Raw genomic sequence first — 23,508 nt, 5'->3', positions numbered from 1 at the left:
GCTTTGGGTGGTACAGGGCTTTGAATATTTAATAATCCCAGTTTTGCGTTCATATTGGCTTTTGGTGGTGAAATGCAAGGCTGCCAGTGGCTTCATTCATTCACTTACGTGGTTTTGGCCAGAAGAAAATGGAAATACTGCTCTAACAATGAACTTGCTTTATTGCAAATTAATGAAAATGATCCTTTTCTGAAAGAATTAATGCTTGGGTGAAATAATTTTAGGTTCTGCAATTAGCACCATTTGCACTTTTTTTTCCTGTCTTTTATGGGTTAGTGAATCTGTCTCCCCTCACAGATATAAACTTGTGGTGGGGTATCTAATAGATTTAATAATCCCCTGCAGAGTTGAGGTTTTGTGACAAAAGTGGTCAGATGGCAGCTCCTCTGGACTGCAGCTTTGCAGCAGCAGTTGGTATTTGCTTGAAGAAGAAACTGATAGTGCAGTGTCATCTCAAGGCCTTACCCCCCCAGAATTAGTCCTGGTACAACTGCCCCACTTTCAGAAACCAAAGCAGGCTTATCAGGTTTATTTGGTTCCTGCTAAAAGATAGAGCTGCTCAGCACAGGGTGTCCATTCTGCTGGCCACCTGCTGTGGGAAGCTGCAGAGCTCCCCACTGCTATGTGCTCTTGTTTCACCTCTGAGAGATTCTACCCCCCATACAGCCCACAGCGATTGTTCCCATTTTACAGACTCAAGGCATAAAGCTGATGTCCCTGGTCTCTCATACAAACTCACAGCAAGGGGAAGGAATTGATTTTGCTCACGTAGGTCCTCTGCTTGTGCATCGTTGCTTTGTACATTAAAAGCGAATGTTTGGGTACATAAACCTTCTGTCTTTAAATATCTGAAATGGAAATAGCCTTGAAAACTTGCGCTTTTTTTTTTTTTAGTAAAAAACTCTAAATCCTTCACCAGGTGAGGAAAACTTTTCCAAGCCAGAAATCCGGAAAATATGTGGGGTTCTCCCCATCCATAATAACTTACTAATTAGTATGTTCTGAAATATTTTTCTGCGCAAGAGAGCAATCCTTATCTCCTTTAGACAGTTTTGCAACAGTTCTGTAATACCTTTGCAGTTTGTGGCAGTTTCGGATATAAGAAAGGGAAAAACAGGTGAAGTATGTCCCAGCTTGCTGATCAGGTCTTTCACTTCACAGGTATCTCAAGGCTCTGTTGCTGTACAACAGATGGGCTCCTACAGCTGTGTCAGAAATCAGGAGGGGCTGAGGGTGAGAAAGAGAGGTAATCTGACAAGGAAGAGGATCAGACCGAGTCAGAAGATGTGGAGAGAGGAGGTCACATGCAATGATAGCTTAGAGCTGTTCAATCATGTTCATTTTATTTTACAAAACGCACATATTAGAAGACAGAAAAATTGAATACCAGATTGTATTTCTTGTGTGCATGTGGTGATCAGGGGATTTGTTTAGCCAGCAAAATAATGAAAGTATGGTGGCACTGAGGACTGTGATGCAAACAGCCCTGACATTGAGGTGGGCTTGAGAAAGCTTGCTTTGATGTGAGGTGCTCATGCACTCTCTGATACTTGGAGGAAGAAAGGGTGTTCCTCAGTGTGTTTGATTTATATTAGATAAACTCTTTTGAAGTGTTTCCAGTGCCTTGGGCCTAGTTTGGGACCATACAGACATGCAGGTTTCAGCTTAGGAACACTGCAGCCCTTGCCCCTGATTGGTCCTTCAGACTGAGCTGCAAACATTGGTGGCCAGTGCATCCCAAAAGGGCCTTGGGTAAGACCCCGAGGGGAGGTCAACCTTCTCTCTTCCCTACAATGAGTAACGGGGGCTCCAAAGGCAAAAGCAATACTTGCTTTGCTGTGCCAGCTGCATTTGGGATGCATTCTTAATGGATGTGTGCGCTTTCGCTCCCAGATTTCCCAAATACTGTCCCAGGTATTTTTTTAATCATTAAAGGAGGTGGCTTTCTGGAAAATATAAATACCACTAGGACGTGGAAAATTTCTTTGTGTTTCAAAATGATAGGAAAGAAGGACTCCATATTTCTTTTGAAGGACAAGGAGGATTGTTTGACTTCTTTACTCTATTTTTTCACATTTCTTCTTTTCCAAATTCTTCTTTTCCATCATTCCTCATTCCTCCTCTTGCCACATGGCCAAAGTGCACACTATTCTACTAGATCTAGGTGGCTAAATGTCTTCTTTCAATTTGGCTATCCTTTTGTGTAGCTAACACTTGAAAACCAAACACAGGGCACAGGAACATCTCAAAAGAGAAAATAAACACCTAGGGGTGAGGCCGGGAGCTTCTCTTAAAATCTTCTGATTAATAGAAAACAAATAAAAAAACGAGGCTTAGGATGTCTGTCTGTAATAGGAATTGAATGCTGTCAAAGATGGGTAGGCAGGCTAGCCCTTTCCTTTAGACATTTTTTCTTACTTTTTAGCTGCCTTGAAGTGGAACCTTGCTTTTAACCAGAATCCTTTGTTAGAAATGTTCTTTTAGAAGCAACGTCTTCTGCAGGAAGAACTTGTTATAGATTAGTTATTGGGAAAAATAAGTGACTGCAGCTTTTAAAAGCTGTGCTTTAAAAAGATGGAAAGGCTGAGAAGAGGAAGTACTAAAGAGATGGAAAGCAAAGTTTCTCTTGCTACCTTCCACTATATCTGACATTTTAAGAGTTAGCCTTTGTGACTTATCAGTATCTATGTTCAATCATTACTTGTCAACATAGTTTTATTTAGTATGAATAAATACAGCATAATTAGCTAAAATATGAATCTCATAATTACAGGTGTAGAGTTGCTTTATTTCCTAAGACTTTGTGCCCAGGGAAAATGACAACATGCCCGGAAGGCTTAAAGCTTGGAATCCAAATTTGTCAATCTGATTATTCAACTATGGTCGGGTATTTTGACTTTATCCCAGTATCGTTTGGCAGTTACAGTGTTTGCAGCATTAGCTGAAGATGCATTTAAGTGTACAGTTTATGACAGGCGTTCTGAAGATGAGTTGCTTCTGTTTGCATATGATTCCCTCAGAGAATCTTATCTTTGCAACTGGATTATTTTGCCCTGCTCTTAGTGTGGGCACCCAAAGCAGTGTTCCTAATAAAGTAGAAATCAACACACGCTCAAACTCAAGGGAAGACTCTTTGGTTCTTTACTCCATGCAATTTGCCTGATATCTTACAAATTACATCTAACTCCATCCCAAAGTGCCTTAACCTATTTTAAGTGATCTTGTTCACAGCACTATGGTCAAGGCTTTCCTTAAAAATTATTCCCTTTTTTCTTGTGATTGCTGCTTAGAATTAAAATGATCCCTTGTTAGTCTGTGAAATAATAATAAAGAAACGTTATTTCCATATGCATTTTAGACAGTGAGCATATATTGAATGCTTGTTAGAAATTGGCTAGTGCCTCTGTACTGCAATTTTAAGGGAAACTTACTTTCTTCTAAAGAATATAGGTTATTTTCCCTTTTTCAAAATACAAGGGGAGAAATGTATGAAAAATAATTTTTATTCTTGTGCTTAAGAAAGTGAACAGATCATAGAATCATAGAATAGCCTGGGTTGAAAAGGACCGCAGTGGTTCTTATTCATTTCCTGGTGGAAATGAGATTCCTCTTAAAACTCCTCCTCTTCTGACCACTTCTCCTTTCTCTCTCAAGAACATACCTCAAGCTCACACTCTGTGAAGATTCCTCACCAAACCGTCTTTATATACACTTAAATACACCAATTTCAGTGGTACATGCATAAACTGCACACGTAGTTGGAACAAAGGATTAGAGAAGAAATTACTAATTCATTAGTGTGTGTAGACTTTTAAGCACACACTGTGCTACTAAAGCTTCTGGTATCAAGTGCAAAAGGAATATTTGCAAGGTCAGTCCATGCACAAGACAGGAATAAATCACAGTGCAAAAGGAAATGACTCAGAGAAGCTGCTGGTTTATTTCCCTTGTATTGATATTTATTCCCCCTTCGACAGGACACTGCTTCTTTTCTGGGAAACATTTCCCTTCTACATCTCGTAATCTCACATACTTTAAATTTGATCCACTCTGTAATGAAGAGCTCCAGCTTTTAATTTAGTTTTGTCTTCCAGGGGGGTTCTGTAAACTAATAACTTACTATCCACATCATTTTTCCTGGCCATCCTCCTGCAAATGCTGTGTGTACTATAGGTGAGGAAGGATCATTTTTATTACCACAGTGTGGAAGAATGCCCTAAAGACAAATGGAGTGACTATCATTGTAATCATAAATTGAGCTTTTAATTGCTGCTTATAGGATATTTAGGAGTAGTAACTTAAGTAGAAAAATCAAGTGTAATTTCTAGTTTTGCCACTTTCATTTTATTTACTACTCTTTTTCTGGTGCAATAATCTGAGTTTTGTGAAAATCAGTTCAAAGTGTCTTGGGAATCATTTATGAGTTCCTAAGGCTCCAGTTTTGCCTAGAAGAAAACAAACATGGCTTTCAGATAAACATAAAAGTGCCAGCTGTTTTTCCTCCAGACTTTTTTCTTCCTTATTACTTGCCTTTGGAGATAATTTTATAAGAAGAAGCATATAACGTGTGGAAATGTTTAAGAATAAGTTTACAATAATTCTATTACAGTAAACACAAAGACTGGCTTTTGTGCCTCAATAATTGCTCCAGAAGTCTGATGTGCTGGGGAAAAAAAGTAAGAGAAGTCTTGGAAGCAGACCAGCTTAACCCTCTGCCAGCTTGACCAGCTTTGGGGCCTGTTGTCTGGTGGGCAGTTTGTTCTTAGCCAAGGCAGTTTTTCTGGTCTGTTACTTCAATAAGGCCTGGTTTGCTACTTTTTCAAGAGCATCTTCGCTGGAGCTTGAAGTGACTGCTCCTATGAACAGTAGATTATGTAATGTTGGTAGTGTCTGCTTATGGCTTAGTGATAGGATATGTAAAATGTTCAGCCAGTGACAGAAAATATCATGTAGCTTCCCACTTCATCACTTTCATAGATGAATTTCTGTTGCTTAGACTGTAGTCTTGCAACTGCTGCATGAGCCTTGATTTCTTTTGAAGTTATGTCTGTATCCTACTATCTGACTCCTCTCAACTGTTGCCTCATTCTAGCCAAAACAGTCCTTCCAGTGATGTTAGAGTTGGTGGCTAAATACATAAAATAGATCCATTGTTATCTCTTAAAAATTTGCAGTGGGAATGGCTTATCCTCGTATTAAGTTTCTTTCACAAGACCCTAACCCACAACTACATAAATATATTCCTGTACATAGACATGGCTACTCTAAGGGGATTCACTCCTTTGCTGCTTTCCTCCTAGTTTTAGGCCTGTGTAATGGAGAAGAAAAGTGTGCACTAAGACAGCTGAAGAGTGCTACAGTGTCAAATGACAGTCTTAATTATGCACATGTAAAAATCAGCACTGAACTCTGACACCAAAAATGAAGAAGTAGAGCAATATTATGTAGAAAATTTATTTTAGCTAGTGCATAACCTTCTATGTCTGCACCTTTAAATGATATGCAATATCTGTGCTGCAGTACTCATCTAGGATGAAAGGATTTGTGTAACTCCCAGAGACAATTTCAGTAGTAAGAAAACCAGTTCCTGAATTTTTCATAATTCATGTCTCTCGCTTCAAATCACCTGTCTTTCCATGTAAGCATAGATGATCTTTTAAAAACTGCCTTTTTCCTTACAGCTTGTGTTCTCACTAATTTGTTTTTTTTTTTTCCAACATCACTTCTGACTGTTTTGCCTCACAGTGAATCAACTGTCTTCTGGTTTCCCTCTCTTCTTACTCTAAAGCATCTCTTTTGAATAGTTATTGATTAATGAATTGTGATAGAAATGGAAACATGAGAGAATCGTCTTCTACAATACAATGGTGGATTAAGTTGCAACTTAATATATTTAGATTTATTTAGCTGTTGGTTGCATTTCTAAGTAGCTCTCTGTAGGCAAAGTCCTAAAACCTTGTCAGGAACTGAGCCTTAAATTTGTGCTCTGCTCCCTGAAGAAGGGACTCAGGCCAGAGTTTCCCCAGGCATCATCAAGGCCCCATGGGTACAGAGCTGTGCAGGGGCACCACTGAGAAGGAGGTTGTTCTTTCACAGCACTGCTTTTGTTCTGCCCCTCATTTTTTCTCTTCTAGAACAGGTACAAAATGCAGTCTTTCCAAAGTAGGCTGTCTTAGTTCTGTGTTTCATAACCACCGGGGAAAAATCATTAAAGTGGAAGAAAGGGTAGTGTTATTGATTTTGTAGCATGGAAAGCATGGAATAACCTGTCTTTTATCCATAATACTGTGATTTTCTCAGTTGTGGAGTAACTTGGGTAGGCGCATCTTAAATTTCATAAAGAATTTCATCTTGAGAAAACTTTACACCTCTGTTGGTTTCACATATATTCATGTAATGTTGCAGCAACTTCAAATGACCAGCAATTACAACTGTACACCTTGGAAATTTTCGTACCTCAGAATAGTGGTAATTCATTAGGACTGATGAGCAAAGAGGCTTTTCATTTTCTTTTCTGTCTCCAATGAAGTAAACTCGTTTTTCCAGTCTTGGAAATACAGCTTATTATTTTAGTGAATAAAGGCAAAAGTGCATGCAGAGGATGTTGTTAGAATTCATTATATGAACTCAATATGACTGTTTGAGGAGGGAATCTGTTTTGCAACTCCTGCTCTGGTCATGGAAGCCTTTTTTCAGAGATCACCACAGACTAAGATGGTGCTTCATCATACAACGAACTGCAACTGAGGGATGATATCTGTGCACTGCAGCCAGCCTTTGCTGAATGCTCACCTTTTGTCACTGAACTCAGAGGAAATGGGTAATGAGCACAACTCTGTACATATGTTCTAGAAATTGCTAGAAGACGACCATCTTGGTATGAAGTTAACACTTCTGATACTCCAAACCATTTATTTCTGTCAGTGCACAAACTTTACTCCCTTTAAGAGTCTGAACTCCTAATCTCTGTGTCTGTTCTTAACCATGTTTTTCACAGCACTGCTGTGTAAGATTACACTGCAAGTAGCATTTGTGACACCAAACTGTGATCCTCCAGTACAGCTGCCTCTTCTAGTTTAGTTTGTGTCACTTCAGTAGATGAACTAGAGAGCCTTGTTAGCTCTATCTCTACAAGTACAACCAGAGAAAGCCATTGCCAAGGAAACTGGATGAGGGCCTAGGAATCCGTGTGTGTAGGCAAGCCCCTGGGAAAGCAAGAATAACAAAACTGCCAAACCAAACCCTTATAAATCACCTAATTTTGCAAGAGGAGTGTTTAGTTGGGAAAGTAGTTAATTACTGTCTGATGAAACAGTCTTTCTGGAACTGAGTGGCTCTAGTGTTTATTTATAAGTAGTTTTCATTAAGAAGAACGATTCCTGATTTAACATGGTGCAGTGTATTCATTCTAAAATAAGGTTAAAAAATGGCTGACACTTGGCCAGTACTGTTTTGTTGTTGTTTTGATTGAACGACTAGTAGCAATTGGTAGCCACTGGTAACCTTCTGTACCTATTCTCACTTTCCAATGGTCTGAAGTAACTAGAAAAACACAGATTTTTATTCCACTTGACTGCCAAAGCTGTGTTATACTGTACTTGAGTACCACTTTAGCTTTCAATGTAGCTGAAGTCTTAAGGCATTTTTTCTGTAAGAATTCTTGAACACGCATTAGCATGCTGCACTTTGTGCACTTTTCCAGATCCGTCCAACCCTGTGTGTTACTGCATACCTCTTGTTGACCTAACCAGCCTGGCTGATGGACTGCATGGCAGCCAGTGCAGCAGTGGTTTTTCAAATTAGAATGCTTTTAGTTCCTATGTTAGTAGTGTTCTGATGCGTTAAATTACTGGCCCTTAGCGCATGCGTTTGAAAGTGCAAAGCTTGTTCTAATTTGCCCAGTAGTTTTTTAGGATAACTTGCTCAGGATCTCTCAGCAGAGGCATTTCATGCAGCTTTCTGAATCTGAAGAACAGTCTGATGTGTCCTGGTGAGGCTAAGAGAGGTTGGGGCCAAGAGGTGTGTGATCATTCACCAGGCACTGAACCTCACTAGGCCCAGAAATCACTGGGTGAAAAAACAGCTGAAGGGGGAAGGATTCACCCTGTTAACTTCATGCTCCTGGCAGCCTTTCTGTGAGTCTTTCCTTGTCAAAGGTCTCTAAAGTGACTCTTCCCAAAGCATTACAACCCATCTCTCATTTTCCTGTCACCTGGGTGGTGGTGGAGCTGCAAGAAAGCTGTGTGCAAAACTGATGTGCCGCTTGCTGGCTCAAAGTGTTGATACAATTCGCTGAGAGATAGACAGAATGCTCAGCTCATGTCTAATTGGTGCTGTTTCTGGGTGGAACACAATATTCTTTTATGAGCCGTAGGACTTCTGAAAACCATTGTAAGTAGAGTATTCGAGTCCTTCCCATATTTTCAGGGATAAAGGAAGTTGTTTGATGCAGTTTATTTTTGTGGCACTCAAGCCTCATATTTAATTGAACCCTTTTATGCTCCAAGGCTTTCTGTTTGCCTCGTGCAGTATTTGATTGTGGAGTGTTCGATGTGCCTCAGCTGCTTTTTGTTCTGTACACAAAAAGCCGATATCTAAATTTCTCTTCTCCAAATACACATAAAGATCCACGTAGACATGATTACACACTGTTCCCTTCTTGCAAGCCATTTCTGTCTGTGAAGGAGTAATTGTGCAGCCCTGGTTGTGATACACAGCATTTTGCATGGTTGTTTCACAGGTGATCACGTCACCACAAAGTGCACGGTGGTGAGAATTGGACTTGGGAAGGGTCAGTGCTGTCAGGTGTCGTCACAGGGGCTGAGATTACTTTGCTGGTCCATCAAATTTTTGGACACTTGTCATATTTTTAGGATGGGAACCAGACCAAAACGTTAATCAATAGAACTGTTATGTACGACAAATTAAAAGGAAAATAGAACGTAATCATAATCAGGGCTTGAGAGTCTCATAAGCAGGGTATAAAAACCCAAGCCTGAATTAGATTGTGGCTTTTTTATCTTTTGTATTAAGATGTGCAACACATGCACACATACAAATGCGCAAATCATAGCAGGTGCCTGGCTGTGATATCCCTGCTGTGACAGCCATGCCATTGAGGATGTGATCAGCCCATTTTGTTACAAGAACTTCATTGAGCATCTTCTGTTGTCCCATGGCAGCAGATGCTGTTTACACCCACTCTTCTGAAGAACATGGCAAAACACTGTTTTTAATTGTTTTGCCTTTGGCGTATTTTCTTGCAATCTGTCAGTTTGCCGTGCATCTAACAAAACATGACCCTAAAAAGGGGAGGGAGTTTATTATTCTTAAAAGCACAAAGGCTCTGTCTAGCGTGAACAGAACACTGCTTTTATGAAAGACAGCACATTATTTCCTGCCGCAGCTAGGTGAAACCGCAAATGGATGAATACCTTTATTTTTATTCTCCCTGTCATACATACACATTTACTGAGTCTATTAAGATATTTGCCATGGTTCTCTGGCTGCCAGTATCTTAAGGCATTGATAAGGTACGGAAACAGTTCATGGCTCCTCAGGGTCCTAAAGTGCTCTTAAAATTGGGTCTACCCAAATCCTTCTTCTGTAATTGAAAACTCTGTTTTGGATTTGGCTCAGCGGCATCGAAAGGTACCGAGGGGAGCAAAAGGTTGCACTGGGCTGGGAGCTGTCGGCGCGTCAGCAGCAGCAGGGTGATGAACTTATTGTTGTGAGGGAATGAGACTCTGCTGCACTCCTCACGAACTGCTTTTGCCAGCTGCTTTTTGTGCTTTATCTTACAGGCTGGCATTCGGTAGGAGATAAATGTATTATATATATCCACATGAGAGGGAAACAAAATCAAGTCAGAGAGATACGGACCCTTAGAAGAGATTAGAGATTGGAAGGGCACAAAGTACGTGCAGATACCATCTTCAGAGAATGCGATTAGATGAGAGAGGAATGAGGGAGGCACGGCCTGCATTCAAACCTGGCTGTGTCGGCGCTGTGCTGGGAGGCAGGCATGGTCAGCTTGTACCCCTGGTTTGCTCCTCAGATCTTAGACCCCAAGTGCGGCTTCCAGCTGGGATGCAGCTGAATAAAAGTCAACTTTGTGCTGCGACATACTGGGTCCCAGCAGTGCAGCGAGGAGTGGAGGAAGAAAGCTTGTCTTCTCCTGTTTCCAGGCCTTTGTGCCGCCAGTCCCTCTGTGCCTGCAGCAGATCACACAGAAGCCTGAGGAATGACCAAGCCAGGACGAAGGATCTGAACCATGAGGGGAAGACTTCTCTGTCTTGTTCCTGGAGTTACCAAATGTTGTAGCAGTATGTGGAAGACTGCCAAGTAATTTGCTGGAAAAGGAAAGTTTTCTGTAACAACAAAAGGCAACAGGAGCAATGGTTTTAAACTAGAAGAGGGGAAATTTAGATTATATGCCTTCAACTCAGAGGGTGCTGAGGTGCTGGAGCTGGACAGGCTACCCAGAGAAGCTGTGGGTTCCCCATTCCTGGAGGCACTCAAGGCCAGGTTGGATGGGGCCCTGGGCAGCTGAGCTGGTGGGTTGCAGCCCTGCCATTGGCACGAGTTGGGGCTGGGTGGGCTTTAAGGCCCCTTCCAACCAAAGCCTTTCCATAATTCTGATAAACATTTATTTCTGTAGGTATTCCATCTGATATAAAATCAAGAATTTCGTGAAAATGCCATCAGTAGTCACAACACACAGTCAAATGTCAGGACACAAGAAGGAGACAGGAAGCACTGTAGAGAATCACTGTGGCACAGCACAAGTCTGTGGTGTTTGCGGTGTTTCTGCAGCTTGCTCATCGTGTGCATGGCTGCTCCACAGAGACCAGAAAGGACTTGAAGTAAATCAGCAGGGGCTGTGATTACAGAGCTGGCCTCCTCGGTCTGCAGGTGTGGTAATGGGGGAGGTGGGGAATGCAGTAGCAGGCTACTGGAATGACACAGCAAATGGGGAATGGCTGTTGTTGCCTCTGCCTCTAGAGCTGTTTGGGGAACCAAATTTATGTAGCAGGTGGAAGGCAGAAGGCAAAAAAACCTCATTTATGCTGCACACAAGAGCTGTGGATCTCCTTGCCACCAAGTGCAGTAGAAGCTTTTATGTGTTCACCAGGGTTTTGGAGAGGCTAATTGTAGAGAAGTGTACGAATGACTACGGGGCACACAGGAGCCATTTACAGTTCCTCCGATTCAGAGTTCTTGAAACTGGGACTGTACGGTAGGAACTGTTGCTGCATGTTTGCTCTGTTCCCATGCACTTCCCTCTGCACCTTTTGGCTGTTGCAGGTACAGTGTGCTTCTTAAGCTTCCAGGACAAGCATAGAATATGTCTTTCATGTACTAACTGTTGGAAATCTCTTTGTTAAATGGGAAGGGAAGGGAAGAGAGGAGCTATGCTAAATGCTGAAGTTATGTCATTTAGAAAGTGCTGTAATACCACAGTGATGACTGTCGTTTAACTGTCAATGTAGACAGGTATGCTATCAGATACCTTAGAAGTGACCTGTTTGACTGCTGTGAGGAGCTACTGAAAGGTCAGCTATTAGACAGTTTGTCTGAAACCAAAGCCCAGAGCAGTCTTACATCCGAATATTATATTGCAGAGGTTGTCACTGCAGTTCTAATTGGCTAAAATTTGCCATGACTTATTCTCCAGGCAAACAAATTAACTTGAAGTTGAACAGATTTCCATAATTTGTCTAATACCTGACGAAAACAGTTGATTAGAACATGATTTACTGGGTTACTTTGTATGACTTGTATCTATGAACTAATAGGAACATGTGCCTATGCAAAATCAGGGGCGGGCTGCAGAGCAAATAGATACAACTCTATAGAGAGCAGCTGTGGTTTGGTGGAAGGGGAGGAGGAGGAGAAGCTTCAGAGAATCTCTGGCAAGGTTGTCAAGGTTACAGATACTGTTGCTTCTGTAGGTGAGTGGCTTGGGCATTCTCTGTTGATAATTGGTATCGGCTGTTCTCTTTTGAGATAATAGAATTTGCATTTTAATTGAATTGTTGCGTTTATCAACACTAAAGCATAAAACATAAGTCACCGGAAGCTTTGCAAAGTATCATCATAAGGAATTTTGGGGGGGGCTAGGGGGGAAGAGTGCAATTGTTGCATTTACCTGGATAACATTTATAAACTTTTAAAAATATGTAAGAAATGAGACTCCAGTTATAAATTAACCACCAGATAGGCTCTCCTGATTGATTACATCCCAGCACAAACGCAGTTTTGGAAGCTGTGATTCACTGTTTCGAACATTTCAAGCACTCCAATCTGGTGCTCAGTGTGACAACGCAGGGCTTGCAGTCAGTTTGCTGCTTTGAGGCATTGCTGAGACAGCAGCAGTAGCAGTGCTTTAGCCCTGGAAAAGGAATCTCCACAGGTACCAGTATGGTATGGCTCAAACAGAGTCTGACAACGTCAGGACATGCTTTAGGAAAACAAATGATGTCGTGGTAGATTTCAAACTGTGCTTGGAATTGGTACAATGGGTCATATTGAATTTTCTGCCAGGTTTAAGAGTGATACAGTAAGATCTTAATTCACTGCAAAGATGTGCAGCACCACAACCTTCCTTAGAGCTATATGAACATACTCAATTAGGGATGTGGCCCAGGACGTTTGTGCAGTAGACAAAATAGGCTCCAAGAACGCACTGCTGCTGTAGGATGCACAGACACAAGATGTCACTGCAGTGGTGTCCCTGCAGGTTGGCAGAGAGCAGGCAGCCTGCTTTGTGGGCAACAGAGAGGAGCTACACTCTGTGACTTACTGTACACCAGTAACATCCAGCCAGAAAATCCACCAACACTTTGGCATTAGAGCAGCCCCCCCTCTTACTTTGAAATGCTTCTCATGTGCGAAGTGAGGTAATTTGGAGAACTATTTAAGAACTCTCAAAATATCCTGCCCTTTGTGACAGGAAGCTGGAAATCCCACTAAATCTATATGAACTGCACAATTTTAAGTAAAGCAGAAGTTCCAGCAAATGCCATGCCTTTCAGGCAGCGTATCCACTCTGAGTTTGGAGGAGACACCACTTTCTGTTTTCCTCCTAAAGGAGAGTGAGGAAATGGCACTTTCTGGTCTAAAACCACCCTTCCTATGCCCACTCGACCTTCTTGTCCCACTGCCCATTAAAATCCTCAATTTCTCAGTTTCCCCTCCAAGGAGGAAGAATAGTATCAGTTACTGGTTCATTAGCACAATACCCATGATGGGCAACTCCCCACACTCCACTGCCTTCCCCATAACACAGGGACAGGAGAGGCTGGGGTGGGAGAAGAGGTCTTAGGATCTGGAGAAACAATGAAAGGAGAGCTGGGGAACTGTTTCCAGTGTTGAAACCGTATTGTACTGGCATTTACTGTGGGGTGTTGCTGTAATACAGTCAATTCAGCCTCTTCATTGGTGACCTTACCTGTCGCATTACCCAGGATGTTGTACACACACAAAGAAAAAGATAAGGCAGGGATGTGAGTTGACTACTGCCAGTTTTAGGTAACATTTGCAGTTACAGTAATGAGGGATGGAAATGCAGAATCAGGATTTTCCATATAATGGTTGCATGAGACTTGCTTGACAACATGCTTTGCTGGTGTCATTTGGTTTTGTTGGCAGCCTTCTGAAGCAGATGGCTTGAGATGTCGCCATTCTGTAGGTTTCTCAACAGAAGCATTTCCCCCATATTAAATAGTTTAACAGTTTAGGATGAACTTGTTCTCTTTACATTTAATAACTTTCTGATTTAAGTAAGATTAGTCACGCATAGCACTGAAGTACTGCTATAGTGAATGGAAGCATTTGCACTCTGAATTCTAGTGAATTACATTACATATGTTGCACAGCTTTTACTTTGTTCTCTGGTTTTTATAATCAAGTATAGCCTGTAGCACCGATTTTTCCAGAATGAATTAAATCTTGTACATGGGATTGTCATCACATGTTTTTCTCATGCTTTTTAAATAGTGGTTGAATTTCAAGTGGTCTTGCAGGTCTCATGGAGAATTTCTTCATGGAAAGTGGATTCTACTTTTAATATTTTAACTCTTTATCATGCAGCTTTCTATATCAAAAAGCTATTATGAGCTGGCATGTAAAACACTCAGGTATCTCACTAAGGTGAGGATGGACCCATCTTGGGATGAAAGCTTAGTATGCCCAGAAGAATAGTGTATTTAACTGATATAGAGCCATGCAGCTTACAGTGGAAATCTCTCAAAATTCCATGGAGAATGGCATAGTCAGTAATTGCTTTATCTCAGCTGTGAGCATGACAGTGCCCCATGTGCAGAGGTATCCAGCAGCTCATCCTTCTGCACTGGTCGGGTCCTCTCTCCTGCTTAGTGTGCTGTAGGGACAGGCTGAGGGATGGGCAAACACAAAAGCACTCTAGGGTAGTAATGCAGATAACTTTACATGAGATGTGTGGAGAAAGACTTGGGGGTCCTGGTGGACAAGAAGCTGGACGTGAGCCAGCCATCTGCTTGTTGGCTGCTATATCAGTGCATGAATGCACCGTCTGAACCAGAGGTACAACTATTACATTTGATCTGTGAACTATTTGAGTTGTGGTTTAAAATGTGGAGCTAGCACCGACCTCCGGTTTTCAGAGAAAATGCTTTAATAAAAGTGTGTGGCTTAGTTCCTACAGCAGATTTCTGGGGGTGGAAGATTAAACTTCACCTGTGATTTATTTACTGGTGTGGCAGACAGGCTGGCAGTTGACTGCCAGAGCTTTCCATCAGAATTTCAGCTGCATCACAGTATCAGAAGGGATGGGAGCACGCTGCTCCACGCTGCACATCCCACCTGGTGGGTGGTGGCACGCAATGCTGCAGGATAACCAGGCTGTGCCCCAGCAGTTCTGTGCTCTCAGTGAATAGCGGGCCCAGTTGTGCTGAGAACATAAATAACAGGAGGTGATTGGTAGGGTTTAGTGCTGCTTTACAAACGTGTGTGGATATTCAAGGCAGAAATAGATACTTCTTTTTAACAGAGCTGTAGATAATGCAGCATGCGCAGCCTTCTGCAGTGATGTGAGGATGTCACCTTCTGAAAGGATCAGATTAGTGCTGTGAACTTAGTGCCAGTGGCTCGTTCTCCTGCCTCCTCCTTGGAAATGAAGTCATTTCAATGTACTACAAAAAGGACGTTTGTGCACTTGCTGACTTACATAAAATGGAATACTTCATTCTGTCCATGAAAAGAGACTTTATTCAGAAGAGGCTGGTACTTCTACATCCTGGGATTTCTCATGAAATGAAAAATAAACTAATCTGATACTTTGACTACTACACAAAATGCACTGTGAGCTTCCAATGGGGAATTGATCACATTTATAATCTGCTCCCTAATAGCATTTTTTCATCATCGATGACCAGGTTTTTCTCTTGCTTAAATCTTTTTTTGGCATTCTGACCAGTCTGTGCCTGTCATAGCTGTGTTCACACAAGGGATGTATCTCACTTCACTTGCAGAGGGCAGGGCAGCCCTTGCTGAAACCAGAAGAAAATCAGAATCCAGTTTAGAAGGCAAGGCTCCTTTCCTCTTTGCCTCTTTTATGTGATGCGTACAACGATCCTGTTTGTTAACTGTGCCCAGCGTTACTGTGTGTTAGATTTTCAGTGCTCGAGACTAAAACTGAATTGTGTTGGATTATGGTGTGCTGTGGGTATCACGTAACAAACTCTTTCCTTTCTTTAGGTCCAAACTGCTTTGCAGAAACCACTGTCATTCCTGCGGGCCGAGAGGTGAAGACTGACGAATGCACTATATGTCACTGCACTTATGAAGAAGGCACGTGGAGAATTGAACGACAAGCTATGTGCACTAGACATGAATGCAAACAAATATAGGAAATCTACCAGTCCAAGAACTCTCATGGTTTTTATAAACTATCTCACAGCAGTGAGCACTGTGGATGACCCAGGGAAATCGCAATGAGAAGATTCTGGTGAGGAGCAAATTGACTATGGATGCTTTGTTTTTCACAGTCACGTAATTCTGCAAGGCAAAGCAGTGCGTATATTTAAATAAAGTTTGGACATAAGAATACTTGTCTTAATAAATGTGTTATTTTCACAGTGAGTACACTAAAATACACTCTATAAAATATTCTATGTATTTCTATACTAACATAGAGCTTAAAAATAAATGTTTTATATAGACAGTACAGATTAAAGTACTGTATCATTGCCTGTCCTGTTGTGTACATGCACATAACTAAACATTACACTTCTATTCTAGTTTTATCATAGTAGAGTTTTCTTTGGGTTCTTGTGTTCGCTACTTTTTTTCTATTTGTTTACTTTCAGTTTATTGGCCAGGAAGGAGTCACTATATGATAAAACTTTGACATCCTTGCTGTTGGAAAAAAATGTAGTCCAGTATGCTTTCAGAGAATGTGCTCACTTATGCACTTAAGAGTAGTGCTGTAATATAAAAGTGAGTCGGCTCCTTTTCTTAGCTGCACTGGTATAGGTCTGCTGGTCCACAGCTGAGATCACTTGAAGCAGTAATACAAAACTGGTCTCTTATCTGTTTTTATAAAACCTTAATTAGACGAAATCAGTTCATAATACAAAGTTCAGACATAAGATATTACAGCAGGGCAAATGCCTCTGTGACATCAACAATACAGCACTGCTGAGCTGGTGAAAATAGGGTAAGTCAGTGAGTGGCATCATCAATGTAACGTGCAGTAGATGTGGAGACGTGTGGATGGGCTGTGGCTGCACACACACATCCTTGGGCAAGAGAGAACCATTCCCTAGACCTTGCTGTTTCTGCCTTGCTGGTGCTTGTTCAGCTTTTTGATTCATCTCAATCTGTCTGGCTGCCTGCACAGGTTGTGTAACTGTGTGTTGACGAGAAATGTTTTGAGCCAGCTCTTCGAATCCATCAAAGGATTTATAGCACAGAAGCTGACTCTGGACACACACAGAGTGAATCACATCTCCCTGCTTCCGACGCTTACAGCCTTTGTTTAGATCCATGTTGGTTTTAATTTAGCTTATCTCCAACTCCTGGATTGCATCTGCTTTGAATATCTGCTAAGTCAGTGGCTCAAGAGAACACACACAAACAAGGGCTTACTTTAAGCTTTTCCAAAAAAAAAAAAAAAAAAAAAAAAAAAAGTGATGAATAAATATTCGAAAATGAATAACATTGCTTGATTCCCTTTTACTCCTTGCTACTTATTGCCATGCAGTAACCTGGTTTCCAGGTTTGGATCCATACAAAGTGTGATTTTCTGGTACTGATGAAGACCATGGAAGTTTTGCCTGTGACTTCAGTCAATCGCAGTTCTCTCTTCCAGTCTGTACTTTGAGTTTGTGTCTGTCTATTGCTGGGTCTTATTTTGTCTTGAATGGGAAAAGAGGAGTGATAGAAATGAAGAAACCATCTCTTGCACAGACAGTCCTGTGACAGTCAGACACGGCCTACTCACAGAGCAGTGGGAGAGGAGAAGACATTATTGATTTGAATAGCTTAAATCACTCAAAAATCCAGTAAATAGCTTTCCCTGAAGTGGATATGCATGTATGTAAACACTGCATGGAGACTGCTGTTCTCCTGTTGCCTGAATTCCTAGCAGGGATGCTAGAAGTATTACAACTGGTTTGTCACTAACTCAGCTGCTGGCTGTGAAGAATGATACAGACTGAAGATTTATTTTGTTTCTTGGAAGAGGAGGGGATGTGTTTTGTCTCTCTTTTGTAGCTTTTGCTTCACTGAAGCTTTTGTTAAGCTTTATCGTCTTTCTTTGGGCTCGAATTTATGTTTGTCTGGGAAGTTTTCTTTCTTGAAGTACTGATGACAAGGTTAAAGGCTATTTTACTGTGTCTTCCTAGTGTAACTTTTATAGCTATTTTTTATTGCTTTTCTTTTTTTTCCAAATGATATTTTTCATCTTTCAGTCCTGGCACCAACATATTCGTGTAATCTTTAGTTTAGCAATAGGTTGGTCCGTTCCCATTTGATATAGATTGTCCTGAACAAATTCATCTTGACAGACAGCTCTATGAATTATTTCTTGAAGACTATATTTTGAGATATAATCTTTCTTTCTGTTTGAGATATAATCTTCAAGTCTGCTAAGATGCAATTTCTTTATTTTTTTAACATAGTGAGATAGAAGTGGATAATCTTTGGACCTTCTTCATGCCAAGGTCACTGGCCGTGTCCAGCTTTGTCCTCTAGTATTATTACGATGAGAGCTTTTTGGCCATTCCTGAGGATGGGCAGATGTCAGCAGCCTCACCCAGCTGTGGAACCAGGGAGTACAGGTATTTGTTGTTATCCCAGGAGGCAAGGCAGCACCATACAGCAGCTCATTTACCCACCCACCTCACGCCATTCTGTTCCCAGTGAGACACAGAAGAGAAAAGGAAGAGCAAAAGTGAGGGAATGAGAACGGGAGGGAAAAAAAAAAAGTGAAAAAACAAGTGATGATGAAAAGGCAATCACTCACCACCTCTCATAGGCAGACTGATTCCTAGCCAGTTCTTGAAGAAGAAACAATTAATGTACCTAAATATTGCTCCGCTCTGTTTTATTGCTAAGTGTGGTGTTGTATGGTGTGGAATATCTCTTTGGTTAGTTTGGGTCATCTGCATGGTTATGACTGTACCCAAACTCTTGCACTCCCCCAATTTACCAGGGAAGCAGATTAAGAAACAGACAAGGTCTTGACGGTGTGCAAGGTCTGTTCAGCAACAGCTAAAACATCAGTGTGTTAACAGCATCTTTTCGGTTACAAACCTAAAACACAACACCAGACAGGCTATTTGAAGAATAACTCCATCCCAGCCAGACCCAGTACCCGGTAATACCATCAGCAACCCCAGCACACAGGCAAATGACCCCCAGAGTCAAACTCCCAGAAGATGATCGCACCAAGCAGCATGTGGGCCTTTGCAATGGGAGTTGGGGAGCTATTTCCATCCTGATACATAATGTTATTTTGCACAGATGTGCTTAAAACATAAACTTTCCTATTTATGGAATTAGAAAATGAAAAAATATGGAAATTAAAAGTGTTTTTTTTTTTTTGTTTGGTTTTTGTTTTTTAAATAGCTAGTATAGAATGCAGTTAGAGACCAGTCATCTTTAAGCATATTTAATCTCTAAGCGAAAAAACAGCTGCTGTGCTGGCCATGTGTATTTTTCTAAATGTCATGGTTTGGTCAAGTAATACATCTATATCTAACTTTAAAAAATACAAGTAAAGCCATCTGCATCACTTCCAGTGAACCAAATTAAAGAGAACACTGGCCAATCTACTGAGACATATTCTTTTGACAGCAGAAAAAAGGAACTAACATAAAAAAATACTGAAAATGAAAATACAGACTTGGTGTCTCTCAACAGTCAATTTAGATGCTATTGGGAATTTTACATTTATTTATTAAGCAAGTAAAGTGCACATTAGTAAAGTAAAAAGCTCAGTTATTTAAATAAGTAATTGCTACAGAATAATGCTAACTAATAGTGGGTTTTGTTTGTTGGGTATATTGTCCCTAAAGGTGGCATAGTTGAAGCCTACTTACTCACCTGTTTTTAGCTCCAATGCAGATGTGATTATGAGAGCTGCTCCAAAAGTAAGCCTTCTATTTTATGATGTTGGCCCATGATATCAGAGATTAATGTTGGTGGTACTTCAATAGAAGTAGAACCTTCCCACCAGTATTCTGTTCCATTTTGTTGTCATGTGACAGATGACACAGTCTGACAAAATGGCATCTGACCTGGAAGTGTGGATGAAGCAAAGGGGTGTCATTGAATTCCTCCATACAGAACTAATGGTGCCCACTGACATTTGTTAATGCTTGCTGAATGTTTTCAGAGATCAAACACTGCGAGCACAGTGAGGTGGTGGATGGTGTATTTCAGCAGTGGTGACAGTGACATAAAAGACAAGCCACATTCTGGACAGTCACTGCAAAATGAAGAACGTCTCAATCAGCTCATCCTCACCGACCAGTAGATTATGACCAGGTAACTCTGCACTAAACTGAGTATCATCTTCAATACGCTGGAAGTGATGGTGGCAACACTGGAATCTCACAAATGAATGCTCACAGAGGAAGAGAATGAACACCATATGCAAGTTTATAAGGACCAACTGAACCAATACAAGGCTGAAGGTGACAGTGTCCTGCATCGCACCGCAGGTGATGAGATGGGGTCACCACTATGAGCTTGAATCAAAATGCCAGTCCATGGTGTGACAACCATGTGACTTCCCCATAGAAAAATAAGTTCAAGATGCAGCCCTCAGCAGGTACAGTGATGTGCATTCTACTTTGTGATAAGAAAGGGATGATCCTTCTGGATTTTCTGGAACCCAGTGGAAGCATCAACACAGACTACTACATTGTGATACTGACTAAACTGAAGGCTTACACTTCCAGTCAGGCCAGAGAAGATGACAACTTTTCTCTTGCAAGATGATAATGCCAGGCCCCATACCAGTTTGAAGCACATAGAGCACATTGCCTATCTTGGCTGAACTGTCCTACCACACCAAATATAGTCTGAATTTTGCACCTTCTGACTTCTATCCGTTCAGGCTGATGAAAGATGAACCACATGGGCAACCAACAATGCCATGATAGCAGTTGTGAAGCAGTGGGTCACCTCCACTGGTGAGGCATTCAGGCCTCACCACTGGCGAAAATGCTTAGCTAATGCTGGTGACTGCTGAAAAACTGTTTTGCAGCTGAGCATTAGCTCCATCAAATAGTTTTACTGTGCTCTTTTTATCTGTTGTTACCTCAGTGGAAATAAATAGGGTGCATTACTTTCAGAGTCACCTATGTATGTATCCTACATGAGCAGTTCTTCAACTTTGTAGGTGATTGTGTCTACAAAAGCTGTATTTTGGGATACAGTGATAGCTCATTAATAATTTTGTATTTGAAGTCTGTTCCTTGAAAAATCTATATTCTTCTCAGATGTTTATATGTACATGCATTGACATGAGTATGAGATTTCTGCTTCTACTTCTATTGCTTCTCCTTATTTCCCAGTTGAAGTAATGCCAAATTAATTCTTGGTTTGGCTTTGTCCATTTCTATAGGAGTGTACTGTACATTAATTTGGCTTCAAACCTGTGTAAGTAGGTGCCTGAAGAGATAATATTCTAGATGGGTTCGGATAACTATAAAATTGCAGTTAGTGTGCAACAGTAATATTGATACTCATTTAAAACTCAAGAGGGAAGGGCAGCTATTCACCTAAATACTTATGCAAGATTTTAAAGGGAAAATAGGATAAGAAGGAAAGATGTGAGATATGAGACAGAGAAATTGAGTGTTACAGCAGGAATGTTAATAAAAGGAAAAACATCTACAATGTCATAAAGGTGTTTTACAGGGATATTTTCAAAGCATATCTTAAGGAAAGTAAACGGGAAACGTATTCAGACATAAACTGAAATCCACAAAATCCCATTTGGAAATGATAACAAAAAATCTTAGTGTAAAAGGAGACTGATTATTGGAAGAAATTGCCCTGACAGGTTGCAGAGTCTCTGTCCATGAAGATGTTCAAATCCCTGAGTAGTGTGCTCTAGCTGGTCCTTCTGGACGACACTGAAAATTGAAAGCCATGCTGAAAAGAAATTTAATTAAGCTCTTAAGCTCCTCAGTACAAATTAAAAGATATGATGAAAGGTTCCCTCACTTTGGAAAACAATCTCATCTGTTTTCTTATCGTGTAATATGAACTGTACTGTCAAGATCTGTAATATTTGATGTTACTTTTGATGGTAACTTCAGTATTTAAACTTGGATAGCTCCATAATGCAGAGGAGGCTTTGACAGATACAGGAAAAGTCCAAACGTGTGCCATTTATCAGTTACAGACAAGTCAAAATTATGTATTAATTAGTCAGTAATAAAAAAGCATTTACATAATTATCAGCACAAAAGCTAGTGTTTAAAAACAATCAACTCTCAATTTACCAGAAATATTTGTTAATTAAGTTCCTTTCTGGCTATTAGCTAGTAGTGATCCTATTTCTGTAACACATAACAGTTTCCTGCTTTTTAAAAATATCTTGAATTCTAGGAAATGTAAAGCATAAAAAAAGCTTTTGTTGAAAATAATATAATAACAAATAGGAAGTTAGTCCTGTTGAAGTAATTATTAGGAGTGTATCTATGGCAAATGCTAAGTTAACCACCTGGATTTACCAATAATCTTGTTAATTTAGAACTTAGGAAGTTTCCCTGCTTCATATTTATTTGGCAAAATGGGGAAAATACCACCTATAACACTAAACATTCCAGTTCCAGCAAAATAGAGCACTGCTGCAGATTTTTTAAGCAGAGATTGTAACTAATTGCAAAGAGGTGAATTTATGAAAAGCTTTGAAATTAGGAATGCATGTATCAGTTCATAAAAAGTGAGGAAAAGAGCAAACTTAAAGAAGATCTAAAATCATGAAATAAAAATAAATTTAACAAGCAATTAATTTTGACGGTAGAAAAATAAGGAAACCCTTTTTCCTTGGCAATATACACAAAGAAATTTTTTTGTTGTGGCTCCAGCAATAGGAGAGCATACAGCTTAGATAAGACTGCAAGAGGAAATTAGAAGTCCAGTTTAATACTGTTAACAGAGATCAGGATTTCTTTCACATAATATATACATAATAAACCACCTGTACTTGACTGCAATCAGTGAATGAGAGAGAACATTTGCAAAGGTTCGTGTGAAGTGCTTTTGTTCATAACAGACAAAATCAAAGGCAAAACTTTGTAACACTTATTTTACTTTTTCCTGAATGTCATAAAGGGCGTGCAAACTTCGTGGATTAAAATGAATTTTACTTATCAAGAGGACCAAAATATATCATTTCAGCACTCTGCTAATATGCATATAAATACCTAGACAAGAAAGTCAGTATTTCAATGTGTGTAATACCCCAATTAAAAGTACATCATTTTTATTATTCTCCTTCACAGTACAGATATGACAGTATTAATCCCTTTAATTGTTGGAATGGTTGGAAATTGCCAACCAGAGTGTTCTGGTTTTGATGTACAATAGAAAGGTAGACATATAAATGTAAAAATACCGCTTAATTTATATTTTTACTGCCTTAAAAAGCCTGCATTCATTTCAGAGGATAATTCTCAAATTAATTTGCTACCCGTACTGTAGAAAGCTCTGTGTGCCTTTATTACTTGTTAGGTTGGGGTTTTTTTTTGTTGTTTTTTTTTTTTACCAAAACAAACTCCATATTTTTGGAAAGTAATACTGCAAAATGTGCTTTCTCTTTAGCCACTGATTCTTCAAACTAATGCTAACTAATTTAGTGCCGTCGTGAATGGGAAATTATGAAGATAACGTAAGGATGTGCAGTACTCCAACCAAATGTAATGACCCCTCTCATTTGCGGTCCATTTATTTCTTATTACCAAGTGAAAATAAGGACTGGGTAGCCTTCAGACATTCTACGGA

General features: G+C 40.3%; 2 protein-coding genes across 4 annotated transcripts in view; one reads left to right on the top strand and one right to left on the bottom strand.

The window, feature by feature from the left end:
* Positions 1-17,114, top strand: part of VWC2 (von Willebrand factor C domain containing 2) — a 54,063-nt gene extending 36,949 nt beyond the window's left edge. For all 3 annotated transcript variants that reach the window (XM_048939664.1, XM_048939666.1, XM_048939665.1), the window contains exon 4: positions 15,739-17,114. In XM_048939664.1, coding sequence (XP_048795621.1) covers positions 15,739-15,890 — 152 coding nt within the window. In that variant the 3' untranslated portion in view covers positions 15,891-17,114. The remainder of the gene's footprint in view (positions 1-15,738) is intronic.
* A 160-nt stretch (positions 17,115-17,274) lies between these two features.
* Positions 17,275-23,508, bottom strand: part of LOC125691339 (zona pellucida binding protein) — a 30,834-nt gene continuing 24,600 nt past the window's right edge. Inside the window, 1 exon segment of the mRNA XM_048940606.1 lies at positions 17,275-19,784. The gene's annotated coding sequence lies outside the window, so the exon portion shown is untranslated.

The sequence above is a fragment of the Lagopus muta genome, chromosome 3 (genome assembly GCF_023343835.1).
Source record: "Lagopus muta isolate bLagMut1 chromosome 3, bLagMut1 primary, whole genome shotgun sequence".
In the NCBI taxonomy this organism is placed as follows: domain Eukaryota; kingdom Metazoa; phylum Chordata; class Aves; order Galliformes; family Phasianidae; genus Lagopus; species Lagopus muta.
This window is presented reverse-complemented; position numbering and strand designations above follow the sequence as displayed.